This window comes from Maylandia zebra, linkage group LG15 (assembly GCF_041146795.1).
Source record: "Maylandia zebra isolate NMK-2024a linkage group LG15, Mzebra_GT3a, whole genome shotgun sequence".
NCBI classification, from domain to species: Eukaryota; Metazoa; Chordata; class Actinopteri; order Cichliformes; family Cichlidae; genus Maylandia; species Maylandia zebra.
Window position 1 is genome coordinate 17,227,602 of NC_135181.1, and position 19,319 is coordinate 17,246,920.

The 19,319-nt window shown below is 40.3% G+C and overlaps 1 protein-coding gene across 2 annotated transcripts; it reads left to right on the forward strand.

The window, feature by feature from the left end:
- Positions 1–6,642: 6,642 nt before the first annotated feature.
- On the forward strand, positions 6,643–16,287 carry LOC106676957 (hepatic sodium/bile acid cotransporter-like). Of its 2 annotated transcripts, XM_076874562.1 has the most exons (8): positions 6,643–6,870; positions 8,297–8,521; positions 10,814–10,900; positions 11,421–11,533; positions 11,619–11,823; positions 14,602–14,780; positions 14,967–15,033; positions 16,043–16,287. In XM_076874562.1, the coding sequence occupies exons 2-8, from the start codon at positions 8,333–8,335 to the stop codon at positions 16,076–16,078; spliced, it is 876 nt and encodes a 291-aa protein (XP_076730677.1). In that variant the 5' UTR covers positions 6,643–6,870; positions 8,297–8,332; the 3' UTR covers positions 16,079–16,287. The 2 variants fall into 2 exon arrangements, with proteins under 2 accessions (XP_076730677.1, XP_076730678.1); XM_076874563.1 differs by lacking the exon at positions 6,643–6,870 and having other exon boundaries at positions 8,484–8,549.
- Positions 16,288–19,319: the final 3,032 nt, after the last annotated feature.

The window sequence follows — 19,319 nt, forward strand, 5'->3', positions numbered from 1 at the left end:
ACACACACACACACACACACACACACACACACGAGTCAAGATGCAGGAAAACTGCTCACAGAAATGCTGCACACTCCAGTTATCATAATTATCATAGTTTCGTTTCCCTCTCTTTTATGAGTTCTCAGCCAGATCTCGATCTGATAATGTGTAGCTTGCTCATCAGCTCAGAAGAGACCACAACGCAACCTCACACAGTGGTTGCGTGCTTTGCCCCACATAGTGGCAAAGACTTGCACTTTCATATTCAATTCAGCTTCTCCATCATATAATTTTCAGCTGCTTCATACAGGGTTCAGCATATTAGTTGTTTTCACAGGTGTGCTCTATATCTCAATGGCTCGTAATAAGACGACAGTCTTTCAAACAGGTCAAGTGCCTCTATGCACGTCATTAGTTTAAATATTTACTTATATCACTTCATCTGTCATTGTACTGAATTTGAGCAACCCTGAGCTTAATGCAGATTACTATTAACAACTGGTTAAATTAATGGTCTGGAGCACCGGCTGTTGTTGATCAGGGCAATCTAAAGAATCTGCGTTTTTTTTTTTGCTTTTTGTGGATTTCTCCACTTATTTGCACTTATTTTACCTGCTCCAGTTTGTTGTTTTTCTAACCATTCCTCATCAGGTGTTAATTTTACTTGTTTATTCCCCATTTTCAAAGATTTTGCTGGGCCGTTGCTGGCACGCTTGACTTCAGAGTGGTTTACTGATACGGCCTTCGACTTCACCCTAACGATGAAGCGGTATCAGTTTTATGAGATGAAACTCAACCGTTCTCCTTTGTCACCAGTACATGAGCCTCAGCAAAGAAAACAAAAATGGAAGTAGTTCAGCAGCGTATTGTGCTGTAAAATCAACTTACTTCCAGACACATACACACACATAGACATTTGCGCGCTAATTTGTCACGAAGTATTCGGCTACCTCTAAAACCAGTCTAAACACAATTCCTTTTGGCGAACTTAAACCTATTTTATTACGTTACTTTAAACCTTTGCGGCCGTTTTATACTTGTTTTTATTTGCTTAAACGTATTTTAATTTATCACGAAGTAATTTCAGCTACCTCTAAAACTAGTCTAAACACAGTTCCTTTTGGCAAACTTAAACCTATTTTATCACATTTCTCTAAACCTTTGCGGCCGTTTTATATACCAAAATAGTGTTTCTCCCCCTCCAACTTCTCACTGGTGGTTCAGATCATCAGACTGAATCCCACCGCCGTGGATCAGAAAAAAACAAAACAAAAAAAACCAAAACACCGGCCCAGACCCGAATTCACGTCCTGGGGCTCTCTCCTCGTCTAATAGGGCTGTCGACAGACTTCGGTGCTGGCTTCGCACGGCGTCAGGAATAGGGCTGCCACGATTTGTCGACTAGTCACGATTACGTCGACTATCAAAATCGTCGACGACTGATTTAATAGTCGACGTGTCGTTTGAAGCTTTGTAAGATCGCAAAAGACGCAGGAATAATAGCAGGATTTAAGAGTGTAATAACGGACTGAAACAGAAGATGGCAGCACTGCATGTACAAGGATGCCAGCTGCCGTTAAACCCCGAAGAAGAAGAAGCAGCTGTGTCCCAGAATTCATAGCGCGGCCCAGCTTAGTTTCCAACAATGGCGGTAGCTAGTTAGTTTTAATATTACTCTTATTATTCTTTCTGGGTCACAAAATAAACGTTTAACATATTTTCAGGCGAGAATGTAGCTGTGTAAACCTCAAATATCGGCTCAGTTTATCAGGACACCACATATTTTCAAAAGCGCTCCGACGTTTTCGGAGACGTCTGTTACCCACTAGCTCGATAGCTAGCCGGGGGCTAGGTCACTAGCGCCGTGAGAACACCGGACTCCCGGCAAATTGTTTTCAAACCCACCGCCGTCTTTCGCGACTCAGGTTAAATATATATGAGTCACTTAGATAAATGAAAAATTTTGTTGCTTGGCTTTTTTTTTTTTTTTTTTTTTTTTTAGTATTTTATTTGTTCCTGAGTAAATCGGTTTGGCTGAGATTAAAGTTATAGTTTTTACACAGCTGAATAAACGTCAAGCAGACAGCTGATTATCAGAAGTGTGAGATGCTGGAGAATATACTCCGGTGTCCTGTTATATTTTAGATAGCAAGGAGTTTATTCAACTTTACCGAAACAATCTGCAAATTTCATTAAAATTGAATAAACTATCATCTTGTCTTTATTTTTAGTTAGCACCTTAAAAGCTTAAAGCTGTAAGCTAATGATAGTTATAGAAGAGCAGATGCTGCTGGTGCAATAAGCTGTAGTTTTACGTCCAGTGGATGATGATCTGATTAGTCGACTAATCGCATAAATAATCGGTGACTAGTCGACTATCAAAATAATCGTTTGTGGCAGCCCTAGTCAGGAATCAGTGCTGGATCTTGGAACAGAGTCACAGATAACAGTTCTGATGTTTTCTGATTCGGCTACGACCAAATAATGTAAAGAGATGTACTCTAAAACGCTTCTTCAGTAGAGAATCAGAGAAGAGAAACACAGAATTTCTTGCTAGCAAGGGCAGCCTCCAGAACTGAGACTCGCCCTGACGACTGCCCTGGTCCTTTATTTATATGCTTCAGTGAGCATTTGTTCCATACATTGAAATGTGGAGGTGTACGTGTGTGTGTGTGTGTGTGTGTGTGTGTGTGTGTGTGTGTGTGTGTGTGTGTGTGTGTGTGTGTCTGTCCATAAATAATGACTTCCCTAAACCTGCTGGACTGGAAGTCCAAGGTACAACCTCTTCCATGCTCCTAGGATGTGGGGGTGAACGCCAGAACACCCTGGAATGTTACAGACCTCCTAAGATGAGACATTCTTTCAATATGCCACCAACTATATACTTCTAAACACAAGTGATTACATGCAGTATTCTACCATATGCAAACTTATATCATTAAAAGATTATACTGACTACTAAGTACAATTTTCCATTGACATAAGATAATATAAGATACCTTTACGGGTACAAAAAGGAGCTGCATTTTGTACCCGTAAGGGATTGTTCTAGTGGAATGTGATGCCTTTTAGGCTATGCAATGCACCGGCCACATTCCAAAGGCATATGGACAGAGTCCTGGCTGGGCTGCAGTGGGAGACGTGTTTAATGTACCTTGATGACATCATTGTCCTGGGTCAGGTTAGCACCCAGATGCTGGATCGGCTCGAGCAAGCATTCATCAGATTGTGTGGAGCCAACCTAAAACTGAAGCCATCTAAATGCTGCCTGTTCCGGGAGCAGGTTGTCTATCTGGGCCAAATCATCTCTGCAGGAGGCATTTCCACAGATTCCCAGAAAGTTCAACAAGTGATGGAATGGCCTGCACAGCGGACCGTCACAGCGGCGGTACAGCAGTCCCCGTCCTGGGTTACCCTCTGGACCAGGGTGACTTGTTCCTCGACACTGATGCCAGCAATTGTTGGATCGGAGCAATCCTTTTCCAAGTGCCAGGGGGCGAAGAGCAGATCCTGACTTATTGGAGCAGGTGGCTGTCAACTACCGAACAAAACTACTGCACGACCAGGCGAGAGGTTCTAGTAGTTGTGGCATTCACTTCCCACTTCAGACAGTATCTGCTGGGTAGGCCATTCACTGTCCAGACTGACGATAGCAGCCTTTGCTGGCCTTAGAGATGAATGGATAGATGGGATGGACCAGCAACATACAAGATATTTGTCACAATTTTGTTTATAAATAAAAAACAAACAAAAGCTGACATATATGTATATATGACATTTTGCAGAGGATGTCACAATTTATTAATAAAAACACAGTAAATAGTGGTGACAAAATTGGGCTTGAAGGCCTTAAAGGCCTGATTTACTCCTTGAATCATACATTTAATTTATCTCTGAGACAAAAAAAAAAAAAAAAAGAATAGACAAAAATGAGAGGTTTGCGGGTAAGTACATGGACTCGAACACCACCAACAACAAGCCGCTCTGGTCTTTCGGGAGCTTTCATTTGATCGTGATTTCCACTCATGACTTCACATATAATATCCAAGCACAGCACACACACAAACCACTCCAGCTGTACAGATACCAAACACAATATGTAGATTACTTGTGGTCGGAACAACATATATGTTCTGAGATGAAAATATTACTTCTAAATAGATGAGACATTATTTAAAAACTAAAATAAAGTGTCTTGTAGTGCTATAGTATTATAATATTCTATTTTATTTTAGTTTTATTTGGAGGAGGATGGTCTCCTCTGTAGGTGCTGAAGTCAGCTGTGCACTAGATGGCACCTGTGGACAACCAGAGGCCTCCATGTGTCATTTGAATCATATAAAAGGAGTGGCAACACAAAAGGAGTTTATTTTATGACAAAGAGATGAGAGCAGAGCAAAGGAAGAATCTGACCTAAAAGGTAAACCAAGCATTGAATACACCTGTAAACATATCTGTCAACTGTTTATTTCTTGAAAATCATCGTGAGTTTTTCCCTAATTTTTTCTGCTTTCTGCAGAATAACTATTAGGTTTAGGTGTGCAATTCTCACCTGCAGCAAACTCCAGAAGTCAGTCTTGACTTTTTTATGAAGCATTGGTGGGCTGTAGTGTTTTTTCATACAGCACAAAATGAATAGAAAACACACATGTGCAATCTTGTGAAAGCAATTTGTGTGCACACAGCATGTGGACAAAGGAGTGTGCAATTTGAAACAATTAAATGCTGCGTGTTGTTTCTCAGTAGTGCACAGGTTAACCAGATTGAAGTAGCTTCCAGTGAGGAATATGCATTGTTTAGTTAATTACTTAATTAGTTAGTTAAACATGTTGTACCCAAGTGTTAAAAGTCAAGAAAAGATTCAGTGTATTTGCACCGTATGTATGTATGTATGTTAGAAATGGAGAAGAAAGTGAACTTTTAAATCACTTGAATTAAATTCCTGCAGGACATGTTCTGTTTCTAGCTTAAATTAACTCTGCGCCATTCCTAAAATTACTTTTACTGAAACATCAGCTTGTTCCGCATGATCATTTTGACACAGCCAACCTTACATAATCTATCATGTAGTCGTCTTCTAACAAATGGGACGAACAAAGGTTATCTTATCTGGTAATCTTATCTTTACATTGGGAAGCAAAATCTGAGTTTACAGCACCATATATGTCTTGAAAGACGTTCCAAAAGAACTTTGAGGCATTTCAAATTTTGACAGTTTGCAGCACATGTAACTGTGATTTTCAAAGCTGGCAAAGTTCTTGTAGTGCAATTAATTTTAAGTGGTGTCTAAATTCTGGGTAGTCTCAAGGATAGGAGACAAACTATACTGTAAGTAATTTTAAGTATTGCATAATGTCTTGTTAATTTTGTGGAAAATCCCTCCATCTTACAGTTGTTGTTTCAACTTGTAAATGCGTTATCATTTTAGAGATGTGGGCTGTATAATGGAGCAGAGTAACAATGCTGGTTTCTTACAGGAAAGGAGACCCTCCTTTGTGAACAGTGATTGTAAAAAACAAACAAATTAAATTAGACTTGGCTCCATCATTATAAGGTCATAAGCCTGCAAATATTGTTGGTATTAAGTTCTTCTTAAACTTTAGTAAGGGAAAACAGTCCTCAATCTCATGCACATCAGTGTAGTGAGTATTAAATACAGATGTTTAAAAAAATGATGTAAAAGGTCAAATTATGCATTTCATAATATGACCAACACCCTGGAAAATACAACATATTTTCAGAGTAAGATAGGAAAATATTGTTTGGTTTTCTGCAAAATTACCATGAAATTAGAGAATACTTCAAATTACTTATGCACGACTTAAGTTTACTTACAGTATTATTATTTCCTTGTTCATGTAAAAACATAAACCCTTTATTCTGGTCTGCCTACGTTTGCCTACGTTAGGTGTGACACTCTTACAGAGAGCGCACAGCGATCTTAAAGTGGCTTTATTTAATTTTTTATTTTTGGACAAATTAAAGTGAAATCATTCTCTGTATTGAATAGTCTTTACTATAGTGCTGTAACATATGACAGATTTGCCAGAACATTAAACCAAGCATAACAACCAAAAGTACATATACATGAATTTTCTGCATTTATTTCAGCAATTTATTGGCTTCTTTAGGTTCTATTACTTAACCCTTTAAGACCTACCATAGAACTAAGTCCGCCAGAGCTTATATTATATTTTTACATGCTGTGGAGCCATTTTTTGGAGCATTTCAAGTTGCTATACATCAATACAACAATTACAGCCCAGATTTTAATAATATGTATGCATTAAGTGCATAGTAATTACCAGTGTTGGGGGGGGTAACGGAATACATGTACCGCCGTTACGTATTTAAAATACAAAATATGAGTAACTGTATTCCGTTACAGTTACCGTTTAAAAAGGTGGTATTTAGAATACAGTTACTTTGTTGAAATAAATGGATTACACTGTGGTACTTTCCTGTTTAATTTTGGCGCGGGTCAGGACTGTTTGGGTTTTGTTTGACAGCTACGTTCTGTTGTTCCAGGCGGCAGCGTTACGGTTGCCATGGTTACAGGGCGACGCTCTCTCTCTCTCTCTCTCTCTCTGCGACTGTGTGTTTCCTGGGTGAGAGAGCGCCTTTTCGTCGTCGTTGTTGTTGTTGTTGTTGTGCTAAGCTAACAGGCAGAATGCTACAAGCATAGCTCTAGAGAATGTAGCATCATGGGCAGTGTAGTCCGTGTTGCAGGGAGAATGGACTGCCATACACGTTATGTGTCTGTGAGCGAGGAGGGAGAAAAAGGGGAGTGGAAAGGTACGAGTTGTCATCGAGCAAAAACGGGAGCTGGAAGCATGTAAATATAATAATAACCACTGCAGCCAAGAAGAGTGCCTGACGAGCCCAGTTGTAAGTAAGCTATTAAGACTCGACTGTACACCATGTTCGTGTTTTCCTCCGAAAACAATAAGTTCCGTTGGAGCAGTCTTTCAACGCCTCTCTCTGTCTCTCGCAAGAAAAGTTGACCCACACAACAAAGTAAAGCTATTTTTCGGCTACAAGCCGACAGGGACCCCGCCGTATTAGCCAGAGGTCCCTTTACTACAGTTCGGAGACGCGGACCTTCAGTAATAGTAATAAATCACACAGCAATAGTACATTCACGTTGTTGTAAAAAGCATGATAATATATTAAGTAATCCAAAGTATTCAGAATACGTTACTGTCATTGAGTAACGTAACGGAATACGTTACAGAATACATTTTGGGGCATGTATTCTGTATTCTGTAATGGAATACATTTTAAAAGTAACCTTCCCAACACTGGTAATTACATAAATTGCAAAGAAGTGCAATAAACTACAAAAAAATTGAAAATCGTTTTTCCTTTTTTAACATATATTTCTAGTTAGAGAAATTTAAGAGGCGTATCCCTCAAAACTGTAAATACAAAAAAGTTGCACAAAATAGTTTCCTACCACAGGAAATTTATTGTGTCTTCATAGTTTTATTTTTGAAATACACCAATTTTTATATACTGCAGGAAAAACGAAAATAATTATACTGCAAATTTGCAAAAAAGCAGCATATGCATCAAAATAAACTATTTCCAGCAGTGCAATATGAGTCCTAAGCATCCCAGAAACGACACAGAAAGTCATAAAGTCAAAGATAACTTTTAAAAACACCAGTATAGGCCCTGAGGCCCTGATGGTAAAAAAAAAAAACTACATTTCCGCGAAAATGACGTCACTTCCGGTTTCGGGCAGGTAATGGCGGAAATGCAAAAGTTCGCGCTGACGTCTATTCCAATGTAGGAAGTGTTATGAACAGCTGATCGGATCGGCAAAGCGTGTTTCTGGAATATTATGTTTTTGTTGCTGCAAGTGCTTTTTATGCAGTTTTTGCAAAGCTATATGTGGAAGGAAACTGTGACCTAGGACAAGCTGATGGCATAAGATGTAAGTACAACTCCTCCGGTTTCATATGCAAAAAAAAAAAAAAAAAATTATTGCGCTAGCTTACGTGGTTGCAGAGCTACTGGGATTTAAAAATAGTTACGCAAAACAGAGCGTGCCTGCTCCGACCGGCTCTAAAGGGTTAAATACAGCTCAACAAAATGCATCTGAAAATTATCTTACCACAGCTCAGAATCTGTATCATAAGGATATCTCAATAAGACAGAGTGTGAACTTCCTGTTAGAGAAGTTTTCTTCACAAAGTTTAAGGACTGACTTAATCTGAGCACAGAATGTAAACAAACAAAGATGCTGGTATTCTGCTTAACTCTTGCTCTACTCTTTTCTTCTTCTCCACTTGTGGTTTTTCACTCACAGCTCAGGACCTCGTGTTTCTTCTGATTTGAAGGCACCATGAACAACACAGCAAACCTGACCTCTCATCAAGATTTGTGGCGCAATGTGACGGTTGGAAACACCACCTGGGTTTACCGTCCTGCTGTGAACTCTGCTCTTAATGATGCCATTTCAGTAGTGATTATAATCATAATCATCATCAACATGGTTTCACTTGGATGCACCATGGAGGTGTCTAAGATCAAGGTGACCAAGATCAGCAGTGAATTCAAATGTATGTGGTTTGTGTATATGCAAAAAAGCATTGTGACAAAGCTTGAAAAAATTTCACGTAAGCAGGATTTTCGAGGATGTCCTTATGCCTGACAACACATTCCAGTTCCTGCAAGGAATTGCTGGCCAGGTTTAGATAAAAAGGATAAAATAAGTAAATATGGTTAATGTGAAATTCTCACATGTTGGCAGCAAACCATGCAATCCATTCATGAGAAATGACACAGGGATAAAAGTTGTAAACACATAAACATGAAGAAAAGGAGGTGCTAAAAGCTGTGGAAAGTCATGACGCCAGCTGAAATAGAGTAAATAGAAAGCAATCCTGCCGCTTAATGCAAACTAATTTCCGCAGTTTCAGTCCCAACTGAGCCTATAAAAAGGTGTCTCATTACCAAGGTGTCACACAAGAAACATAAGATGAAGGGTAAAACCAACAAGATTTCTCAAGACCTTCGCAGCCTTGTTGTTGCAAAACATAGTGATGGCATTAGTTACAGATAAATATCTAAACTAGCGAAGGTTCCAGTGTTGCACTGTAGGGGCCATAATTTGGAAGTGGAAAGAACATAATTTCACCATAAAATGGACATGACCAGGTGCTACCAGACAGACGAGTGAAAATAAACATCAGAAGAGTTCAAGTCCAAGAGTCAAGGACAGAAAGACCTGGAATCAGCAGGTACGATTGTTTCAAAGAAAACAATAAGTAATGCATTAAAACGCCATAGTCTGTAAGCATGCTCATGAAGCAAGACTCCATTGCTGATGAGAAAGCATTTTGAAACATGTTCAACGTTTGCTGAACAAAATTTAGACACATCTGTGAAATACCGGGTGAATATAATTTGGTCAGACCAAAACAGAACTCTTTGGATGCCGTAATGCACACCATGTTTGGAGGTCAAAAGGCACTGCACATTACCCTAAAATCACCATACCGACAGTGAAGTTTGAAGGTGGGAACATCATGGAGTGGGGGTATTTTTCAGCACATGGCATTGGCATGCTTCATATAATTGAAGGAAGGATGAATGGAAAAATGTACCAGGACATTCTTGATGAAAATCTGCTGTCATCTACCTGTCATGATAGCTGTGTGGCAGGCAGGATGAGGACCCAAAATGCAACCTCACGGACTCAGGGGATAAACTCAAAATCACAGCTTTAATGCTGGAAGGCAGATCACAAGAAATACAAAACTTAAACCGGGAACAATAACTAACACTTGCAGAGAGACACAGGGAAATCCACGCAGCTATGAGGGAGACTACGACACAGAACTGAGGGAGACGCAGACATAAATACACAGAGGGTTAACGAGGGAAGTGGGAGCACACAGGGAACACAGCTGACACAGATAATCATAACGAGACAGGGCAGGAGTGAACACAACATGACGCATACTGACGAGAGACTGTCAAAGTAAAACAGGAAGTACACAGAGGTTCAGACAGGAGGAGAGAGCACGGGGAGAACACAGACATAACCGGCTGGGGGAAACATGGAATAAAACACGAAAGGGGACAAGGGCTCATGAATACATAGAGGGGCACACAGGGGGTGAGAGTCACAAAGGGAAAGCACACAGGGAACAACATAACAGGGCAACTCAGGAAACAGAACCTAAACAGGGAACTGAATACAAAAATACAAGAGAACTAAGAATACTGGGCCAACACGGCCCAGGACGATGACACTACCAGGATGATGACGATAAAACAAGGGTGGACGTCCCAAACACAGATCCAAGGAAACTCTGTTAGTTATGGATATGCCTGGTTTAAATCTCTTTGTGTAGATTGGATGGGTTGTTAGTGACATCTGCCTTTGAAATGATGTCAGTACCACCTTTAGAAATATATTCACTTAGCAAATTGGTAAAGTGTTCAATACTTATTCAATACTGCCATTGAAATGGCAAGGTGTCACCTGAGTGAGCCGGAATAGATGGCAAGAGTGAGGCAAGACTATACTTCTCTGCTCCGACTGCTGCCCCATGACCTGAACCTGGATAAGCATCAGGAAATGGAAGGAAGGAAGGAAGGAAGGAAGGAAGGAAGGACTGATTATTTTTACTCAAACTAGAATAAAATCTTCAAATATTTACAGATACAGGATTTCGGAATAATACTTATTGCTATGAATACAGAAAACTGAAAGTTTACCTTTTTGAATTGAAATGTACTTTTTAATGTTTTGAAGTGTGTTTATATATCCAGTGATATTATTTCTGATCAGTTTTCTACCTTCTTCTGTTTCCAGTATCACCTCATGAAACCTAAGGGGGTGGCTATTGCAGTTGTGTCCCAGTATGTGATCATGCCTCTTACAGCCTTTTGCTTGGCTAAGGTTGGTATTACGTTAAATAAGATTAGAAATAATACTTCATATAAAGTTAGTTCCCCGCAAAATTTTTGAAGAGATTCATAATAAAAATGAGAAAACTATATAAACTGACTTAACCAGAAAGAAGATTAATATTGAAACAAATCAATTTAAAAAAAAAATGCATTTTCTTTTTCCATGCTGTCGGCATACTTCACAAGCGCTCTCATTTTGGGTAATAAAGATCTTTATGATATAAAGGGGCCTGATTATTCATGATTTTTTTATGTGAGGAAAATCATTTTAAATTCAATTCTGAATTTAACAGGGAACCAATGAAGAGAAGCTAATATGAGGGAAATTTGATTTCTCTTTCCAGTGTCATTTAGTACTCTTGCTCTTCACCCTATAATACATAGTGGCCCAATATAATTGAATTTGTGTTGCTGTACCAGAATATAACTGACACCAGATCAGCACTTGTATCACTGTTAAACCTTGTTACTGGCACCCTGTAAGAGGTTATTGTGATTTTGTGTTACAGGGGTTCCAGTTGAGTGATATAACAGCTGTGGTTGTTCTGGTCTGTGGCTGCTGTCCTGGAGGAACTAACTCCAACACATTGACTCTGGCACTAAAGGGGGACATGAACCTCAGGTACACATGGGAAGTTATATTCTTGTAATACATTTATATTAAAAATGTAATTTGAGGTGATCATAACCCTTGTCTTTCCCTTCAGCATCGTGATGACTTCCTGCTCCACGTTGTTGGCTATGGGTATGATGCCTCTCCTGCTCTACATCTACTGCCAGGGTTTCCCCAGCGTGCGGAACGCTGTCCCGTATGTTCAAATCATCTTATCGTTGGTCTTGACCCTTGTCCCGTGTGGCATCGGCATCCTCATCAACACCTACAGGCCGCAGTATTCAAAGAGGGTCACAAAGGTTTGTGAAGAGAATGAAGGTCAGACAGATCACTAGAACTGATTAACAGTGTTGATTAATCAGTTGGTGCAGGAATGGCAAATAATGACTTTAATAACTGATATTTGTTATATTGTTTAACAAAAAACAAAAGACAACAGAAAACCTGTGGATTCTGTCATCTTAAATGTTAGGATTTACTGATTTTTTTTCACTTGACAGACAGAGAAATTGAATAACTCTAGACATCAATCTGTGAACTGATACAATTCCAGAGACTTGATAATTCGTAAGGCTTTGGAGACTTTGGACACACATCAGATCTCCAAAGAAAAAAGCATGCTGAATATCTATAATAATGTTAAATGGGTAATGTGTTAGGAATGAAGAAATTCCATCTGATGGAAACGAGAATCATTAACCTATAGAGGTGAATTCAAAGACACCCGAAAATCAAAGAAAAAAAAATATGTAAAAGGTTAGTGCATTTTGCTGAAATTTCATTGTAGTTTGTAGCTTGTCTAAGGATCTCAAACAGATACCTAATGGTAGTCAGAGTGCTGTTGCCTAGCCTGTAGAGGTCTCTGCATTCCTTTGATAAGCCCCCGCTAACCATCACTGACCCACCTGCTCTCATCTGTGAAAAGCACAGGGTGGACCTGCCAATTCCGGCATTCCATGGCAAATGCCAAATGAGGCTCCACAGCATCAGGGAATGAGCAGAGGTGTCACGGTCTGCAGCGGACGGACCGTGTGTGGGAGTGTGAGGTTCCAGGTGCAGACATAGACGAGGAGACAGTACTGAACTTGAAACGAAAAGCGAGCCTTTATTTGGGCTGATTAACGTGGCAAACAACAGAAAGCACAGAGGGAAAACTAAACTAGAAGCTGAACTGGGAAAACTAAGAACTGACACTAAACTCAGACAGCAGGGAAAGCGAAGACAGGGTGACAACAATGCATATGGGAGACTACTATGAACAGTACTCTGTGCTGGAACAACAAAGAACTATACACGTAAGTAACATGACCAGCACAGAGTCCTGAAACCTGGCGTAACATGGGGGAAGTTGAACAGATGACGCGGTCACGAACAAAGGAAGACTGAGGACTTAAATACACACATGAGGTGATCAGTGGAGACACATGAGAACACAGCTGACTAGAAGGAAACATAATGACAATACAGGGGAGAGTAACACTAACTACAATGAACAAAGAACACCATACTCTTTCAAACTAAAACAGGAAACACAGAGACATAGACATGGAGATAGAACATGAACTTAACCTAACCAGAGACATGAAACATGACAGGTAGACACACGGACCAGGGAGAGATGACAAAAGGGACTAAGAAACCAAGGACTAAACTGCAAACTAGAAAACAACTAGATGCGTTAAACTACACATGTGGATACAAAAAATATATATTAGAACTTAAACACTGGGCCTCATGGCCCAGTACCGTGACAAGAGGGCCCACTAGAGGACGTCTGGCCCTCAGGCCACCCTTATGAAAGAGACATTCACACGATTTTATAGGGCTCTGACAATGCTCATCCCGTTCCTCCTTGAACAAAGGAGCAGATACAGGTAGAGCAGGGGAAGCTACCTGAACGCTACTCCCACAGAGGTCATTATATTTTTAATAATTTTACATCTTCACTCCGTACAACACTCTAGCTCCTCTGGGGGAAAAAAAAGACTCAAATAGGAAGTACTTGACTCCCTGGTATAACTTTCAAACGGGCATCTTAAAGCAGATAACTCATAGGCTGGAGAGGAAATGGTGTCTCACTCATTTACAGGATCAGCCAGGAAAAATATTGTTTGGCTCAATAAAAAAAGAGGATTTAAAATCCTCCTGATCACATACAAGGTCTTAAATCTTGAATCGATTTTTAAGACTTCGTAATACCATTTCACCTTAATAGAGAACTTCTGCTCTCAGACTGCAGGCTTAGTTGTGGTTCCCAGAGTATTTAAAAGTAGAATGGGAGGCAGAGCCTTCAGCTGTCAGGCTGTTGCCTCTTCTGTGAAACCAACTCCCAGTTTGGATTCGGGAGATTGACACCCTCTCTATTTTTTAAGATTAAGCTTAAAACGTTTTGACAGAGCTTATAGTTAGGGCTGGATCAGGTGATCCTGAATCCTCCCTTAGTTATGCTGCAATAGGTCTAGGATGTTGGGGCTTCTGATGAAGTGTTTCTTCTTTACTCACTATGTGTTTATACACCACTCAGCATTTAATCATTGGTTATTATTAATCGATGGCTTGTGACTTTGTCCTGTTTTCCTCCTCTCAATCCGAATTGGTCACAGCAGATGGCCACCCCTCAGTGAGCCTGGTTTTGCCGGAGGTTTCTTCCTGTTAAAAGGGAGCTTTTACTTTCCTCTGTGGCCAAAGCGATTGCTCATAGGGGTCATTATTAGGGTTTTCTTTGTTTTCAATGTATTATTGTAGGGTCTTTACCTTACAATATAAAGTGCCTTGAGTTGCCTCAATTCAACTTGAGTTGAGATGAATTGACAACAGTCAGAAATGATGAGGTTGGAAAAATCCCAATGGCCTCCATTTCTGTTTTGAGTGTTGTCTTGTTGTTGATTTCATCAACATCCGAGCCACTAAAACTGATTAACAACTCCCTCTGCTACTTAACTGATCAGATCAATATCCCAGAAGTTTCATTTACTTAATGCTATACTCTGAAAAGTGTTCCTTTAATTTTTTGAGCAACATAGAACCAAAAGAGAAGTCAAACACTGATTTATTCCCTCTCTTGTTGCTGTTGTTAGGTAGGCATCATTATCTTCCTTATTTTTAATGTGGTGACCTTGACCTTAGCTATTATTGCAAACGGACGCTACATCCTGACTGTGCTGTCTCCTTCACTCTTGGCCATCGCTGGTCTCATGCCTTTGATAGGCTACTGCTTTGGATATGTCTTCTCTGCGATCTTCAGACTCAACCAAAGGTAGGTTATTTGCTTAATTCAGTCATTGATCGATATTATCGACATTGATGATCCTATGAGGTTTGGAAAAACATATAGATAGATCGCTCTCTCTCTCTCTATATATATATATATAGAGAGAGAGAGAGACAGACACACAGGCAGGTAGATAGATATGACTTGTAAATAATCCTTCCTTGCCTTCAGGGAGCGGAGGACCGTTTACATGGAAACAGGCTGTCAGAATACTGCGCTGTGCTCCACCATATTGAAGGTAGCCTTCCCTAGCGAAGTGGTGGGTCCTCTGTATCTATTCCCGGGAGTCTACTTTGTGTTTCAGTTGTTCGAGGCAGCGATGATCATCATGCATCACCGAAAGCATTATGCGCCTCACATCTGCCTCAACATGTGGCAACAGTGCTAACCACTGCACCACTCTGACCTGAGACAAACACACAATAAATGTCAGATGGTATTAAATGCTCAAGTACGCTTGAGCCTCAGTTAACAGCACAGTTAAATGCTCATTTTTTAAATGCATTCTGTATTTAATAATGAGTTAGTAATTATTATTAACATCTGGCACTCTCAAATAGTTTAATTGAGTTCATTTCAATTTTATTTATATAGAGCCAAATCATAACAGTAGATGCCTCAAGGGAGTTAAGTACTAATATATTATATTAAAGTCTTGGATTCTAAGTTTTTACAATAATACAGAGAAACCCCCAACAATCAAACGACCCTCCTATTAGGAAGCACTTGGCCACAGTGGGAAGGAAAAACTCTTGTTTAACAGGGAGAAACCTCCAGCCGGCTCAGGGAGCGGCAGCTATCTGCAGCGATTGGTTGGGTTGTAGTGGAGGAAGACCTAGTTTACCTAGTTATTCTAGACACAGGAACTTGAACACATAGTACATTACTAAACACACCGTCTGTGATTGAAGCAGCAGAAAAAAAGAGGCAGAGAAAATGAACAATTCCACCATCAGGTGTGGATGAGCGAAAACAATACACAAGATTATGACCTGAGTCGTAACAAAAGGCAAACACCAATGAGCCCACAAAAAGGTTTCTGGCTAAGAGTCTCTGCTGCCTGTTCTTGTTTTCCATTCTACACACACACAAAAATGGCAAAACGGCGCCAAAACACTCCATCGAAGAATAACTTTGTGATTGTGTTTTATTTACCAAATCTTAGGATTTTACATCTAACCACAGGTTGAGAAACTTTTGTGCCAAATCTTGGTTTGTGTTAATGCATCTGCTTATCTGACCCACAGAGCCTTACCAGCCTGCGGCCACTGGAGAGGATCTGAAAGAGTCTGATGTGTGATGTCAATTACCACTCATATATTTCTCTATTAGCATGCATTGTTATACTAAAGGGGATCCAGACGAAGGAAACAAAATCCTACAGCTTACTGAACAAACAGAAAAATGTGCAACTGTATTTCTTGATTATTATACGATATGAAACCTGTTAATGTTTCAGTAACTTCAGTTACAAAGCACCAGTGAAAAGAAAATCCAGTTTTAAATAAATTTTTGAAAAATTAGAGAAGTCTCTTTTTCCTATGTCATACAAACACAACATTTTCGCTTAAAATAAATTAATTATGTACATAAATGTACTTTTTCCAAGATCTTGTCCACCAAGTACCAACATTATCACTGAGAGAGAAGCTATGGAAGCATCTAAAAGAAGCATCAAAAGTTTCCCGGATAAATAGTTGGATAAATATGTGGAGTGGTCTGTGAGGAATCATCTGCTTCTTAATGTAAAAAAAGATCAGACAGATAGTGATCAACTTCAGATGGGAGAGCATGATGATGTGGTGGAGTACAGGTATCTGTCCACAGAGTGGGTGTACACAAACGGGGTGAGCAAGGAAACAAATGTATTGATTTAGAGGAGCTTATTGAGTAATAGTTAATATTTTTCCTTTTATTTACTCATTTATTTTCATGAAAGTATTTCCAAGAGGAGGAGCTTCTTTAGCACTTCTCAAGATGCTTAACTCACCTGTGCATTAGATGGCACTTCTGCACAAACAGAAGCTTCCATGTGTCATTTGAAACAGACAAAAGGAGTAAGGAGTGACAACATGAAAGGAATTGATTTTATGACACAGAGAAAAGCGAAGAACGTGGCCCAATAGGTAAACATAGCATTATATAAACCGGTAAACATATTTCTCTTGTTTAAACTGCAGCTGTTCCTTTCTTGAAAATCATCTGGAGGATTTTGGTCATTTCTTCTTTTTCTGCTTTCTGCAGACAGACTTCTAGGTTTAGATGTGCAGTTCTCACCTTCAAGACAGTCCAGACGTCAGTCTTTAGACTTTAATGAAGCTTTGCTGTGCTGTGTTTGTATTATGTTTGTGTTTTTGTTTACTTCAACAGAAACAGACATTTGCAATTTATGTGCACACAGCATGTGAGCAACATTTAAAAACCCCTTGAAGATCTCCAAACATCATGCTCTTAGGGAGGTGACGGGTGGTCGTAACTTTTCTTACAGTGGGAGAGGGGCAAGGATGAGCTTGGCTGAAGGTATAGAGATATATGATGTTCTGTTCAATGTTCTTTGTGTAAGAGTGTCTGTGATAGGGTATATAAGATGTAAGGGCGGTGGCCACAATTCAGAGATGATCCTAGTGTTTTGGCTGGGATGTTTCTCTCCATGTTGTAATATGTTATTAAACTATTTCAAAACGCTCACCTGGTTTGTTGCAGGTCATTGTTAAAATTTCCATAACAATTTGGCGTTGTCGAGTAGGGTTCCTCATGTTACAGGTATAGCCCTTTAATGAAGGCTGTGGAAGGATGTGTGGGACTGCTCCTGGAGGTGTGTGTCTGAGTGAGGGAGAGAGGAAAACAAGGGGATCACGAGTAGCTATGGAAGAAAGAAAATAAAGGCATTAAAAAGGGAATATAACAACTCCCACAGCAGCCCGAGGTGTGTATTATGTGTGTGTAATATTTTTAGAATATCAACAAATTAAATCCATAGTAAAAAAGAAATTTAAACCGGGTCAAGTTGAACTACAAACACCACCAAGTGTGGTTCAATTTCTTACTCTTAAAACCCCCAAATTACTATCCAAAATATACAGAATGCTTTCTAAAACAGATGAATCAATATCACTTCCTATTGCAAAATGGGAAGCAGATTTATCAGCTAACTTAGACCAAAACTTCTGGCCTCAGATTTGCTTAAAAATCTTTCATCTAATTAGAAATCCCAGTCTTCAACTAATTCAATACTAAATACTACATAGAGTGCACTATACAGGTCATTGGATGTTCAAGATGGGCTTTACGTCTACCAACAACTGCTCACACTGTCAAACCAATACACCGGACAATTATATTCACGCTCTTTAGTTCTGTCCACCAGTTCAGAAGTTTTGGCGTGAGATATGTGAAGACTTATCAAAGTGTCTGAAATGTAACATTCCAACTTCCCCTTTAGTGTGTTTGTTGGGCAGCTTAGATAATGTCACTACAGATAAGAATATAGCCCATATGGTTTTCACTGCCCTATGCATAGCCAAGAAAACAGTCCTCAGGAACTGGAAAAATAAAAATAATCTTAATTCTAACCAATATAGAAATTATCTATTAGATTACATTAGTCTCAATACAGCCTCTGCCACCACATCAGATCAATTGCTCTGGGCTCATTTGATCAGCTCCATCACCTAGTGGGGGTGGGGGGTCATAGTTTGGTCCCACCTTCGCTGTTTTGATTGATGTGGGGGTAGGGACAGGCTTAGGGCATCGGGGGGTTCCCCAGGAGCATCTTCCTTGGGGGGCTCAACCCTGGGTAGCGGTCATGGCCAATTAGGGGCTCTGTTGGCTCTTAGGTGACAGTTTCCTCGTGGCTGCGTGCAGCAGGGCTAGGGGAGGGTCTGTGTTGATGGACGTGGGTTACTGACCTGGTAGCCTGGCTGCCCCTGGGTGGGTCCGGGACGTGCGTGAGGTTCTGGGGGCGCTCCGTCTCTGGGCTGGGGCCCTGGCTGGGCCTCGGGGGCTTGGGTCCTGGTTGGTATGTTGCTGGGGTTGTGGGCGGGTGGGTGTATGGGGGCCCGGCCCCGGCGCAGGGTGCCGCCAGTGCATCAAGCCACCTGGGGGGCTCTTCAACTGGTGGGGGAGGTTGTTACACCTTGCAGGAGCTCTCCTCTCTTCAGGAACTCACTCTGCAGGAGGGGGACATACAGGAGAGGTGGAGGAAGATCTCAGCCTGGGCGTCTATTGTCTTGTGTAGTCTGGAAGATGAGTGGATGACGGGGTGGGTGCAGTTTTCTCTGTGGTGGGGCTGCTCTTTTCAGCTATGACTTTTGGTGCTCATGACTTCTATATTTTTGAGATATTGAATTTTTTTTTGCAATATTTTTTGCCCATTTCTTCCACATTATCAGTCTGGTCACTAGTTTTCCTTGCCCGGTTGAGCTGTGTTTTAGCTCAGTGAGATGAGCAGCCGTTCTCAGACTGGGTTCAAATCCCTCTTATGGCAACATTTCTTTCAGTTACCAATTCAACTTATTTAACTCT

Bases quoted from the DNA above. Each gene is read 5' to 3' on its own strand.
- LOC106676957 (XM_076874562.1), top strand. From the start codon at position 8,333: ATGAACAACACAGCAAACCTGACCTCTCATCAAGATTTGTGGCGCAAT. The intron at 10,901-11,420 runs GTTGGTATTACG...TTTGTGTTACAG, and splicing joins CAGCCTTTTGCTTGGCTAAG to GGGTTCCAGTTGAGTGATAT. The intron at 11,534-11,618 runs GTACACATGGGA...CTTTCCCTTCAG, and splicing joins AAGGGGGACATGAACCTCAG to CATCGTGATGACTTCCTGCT.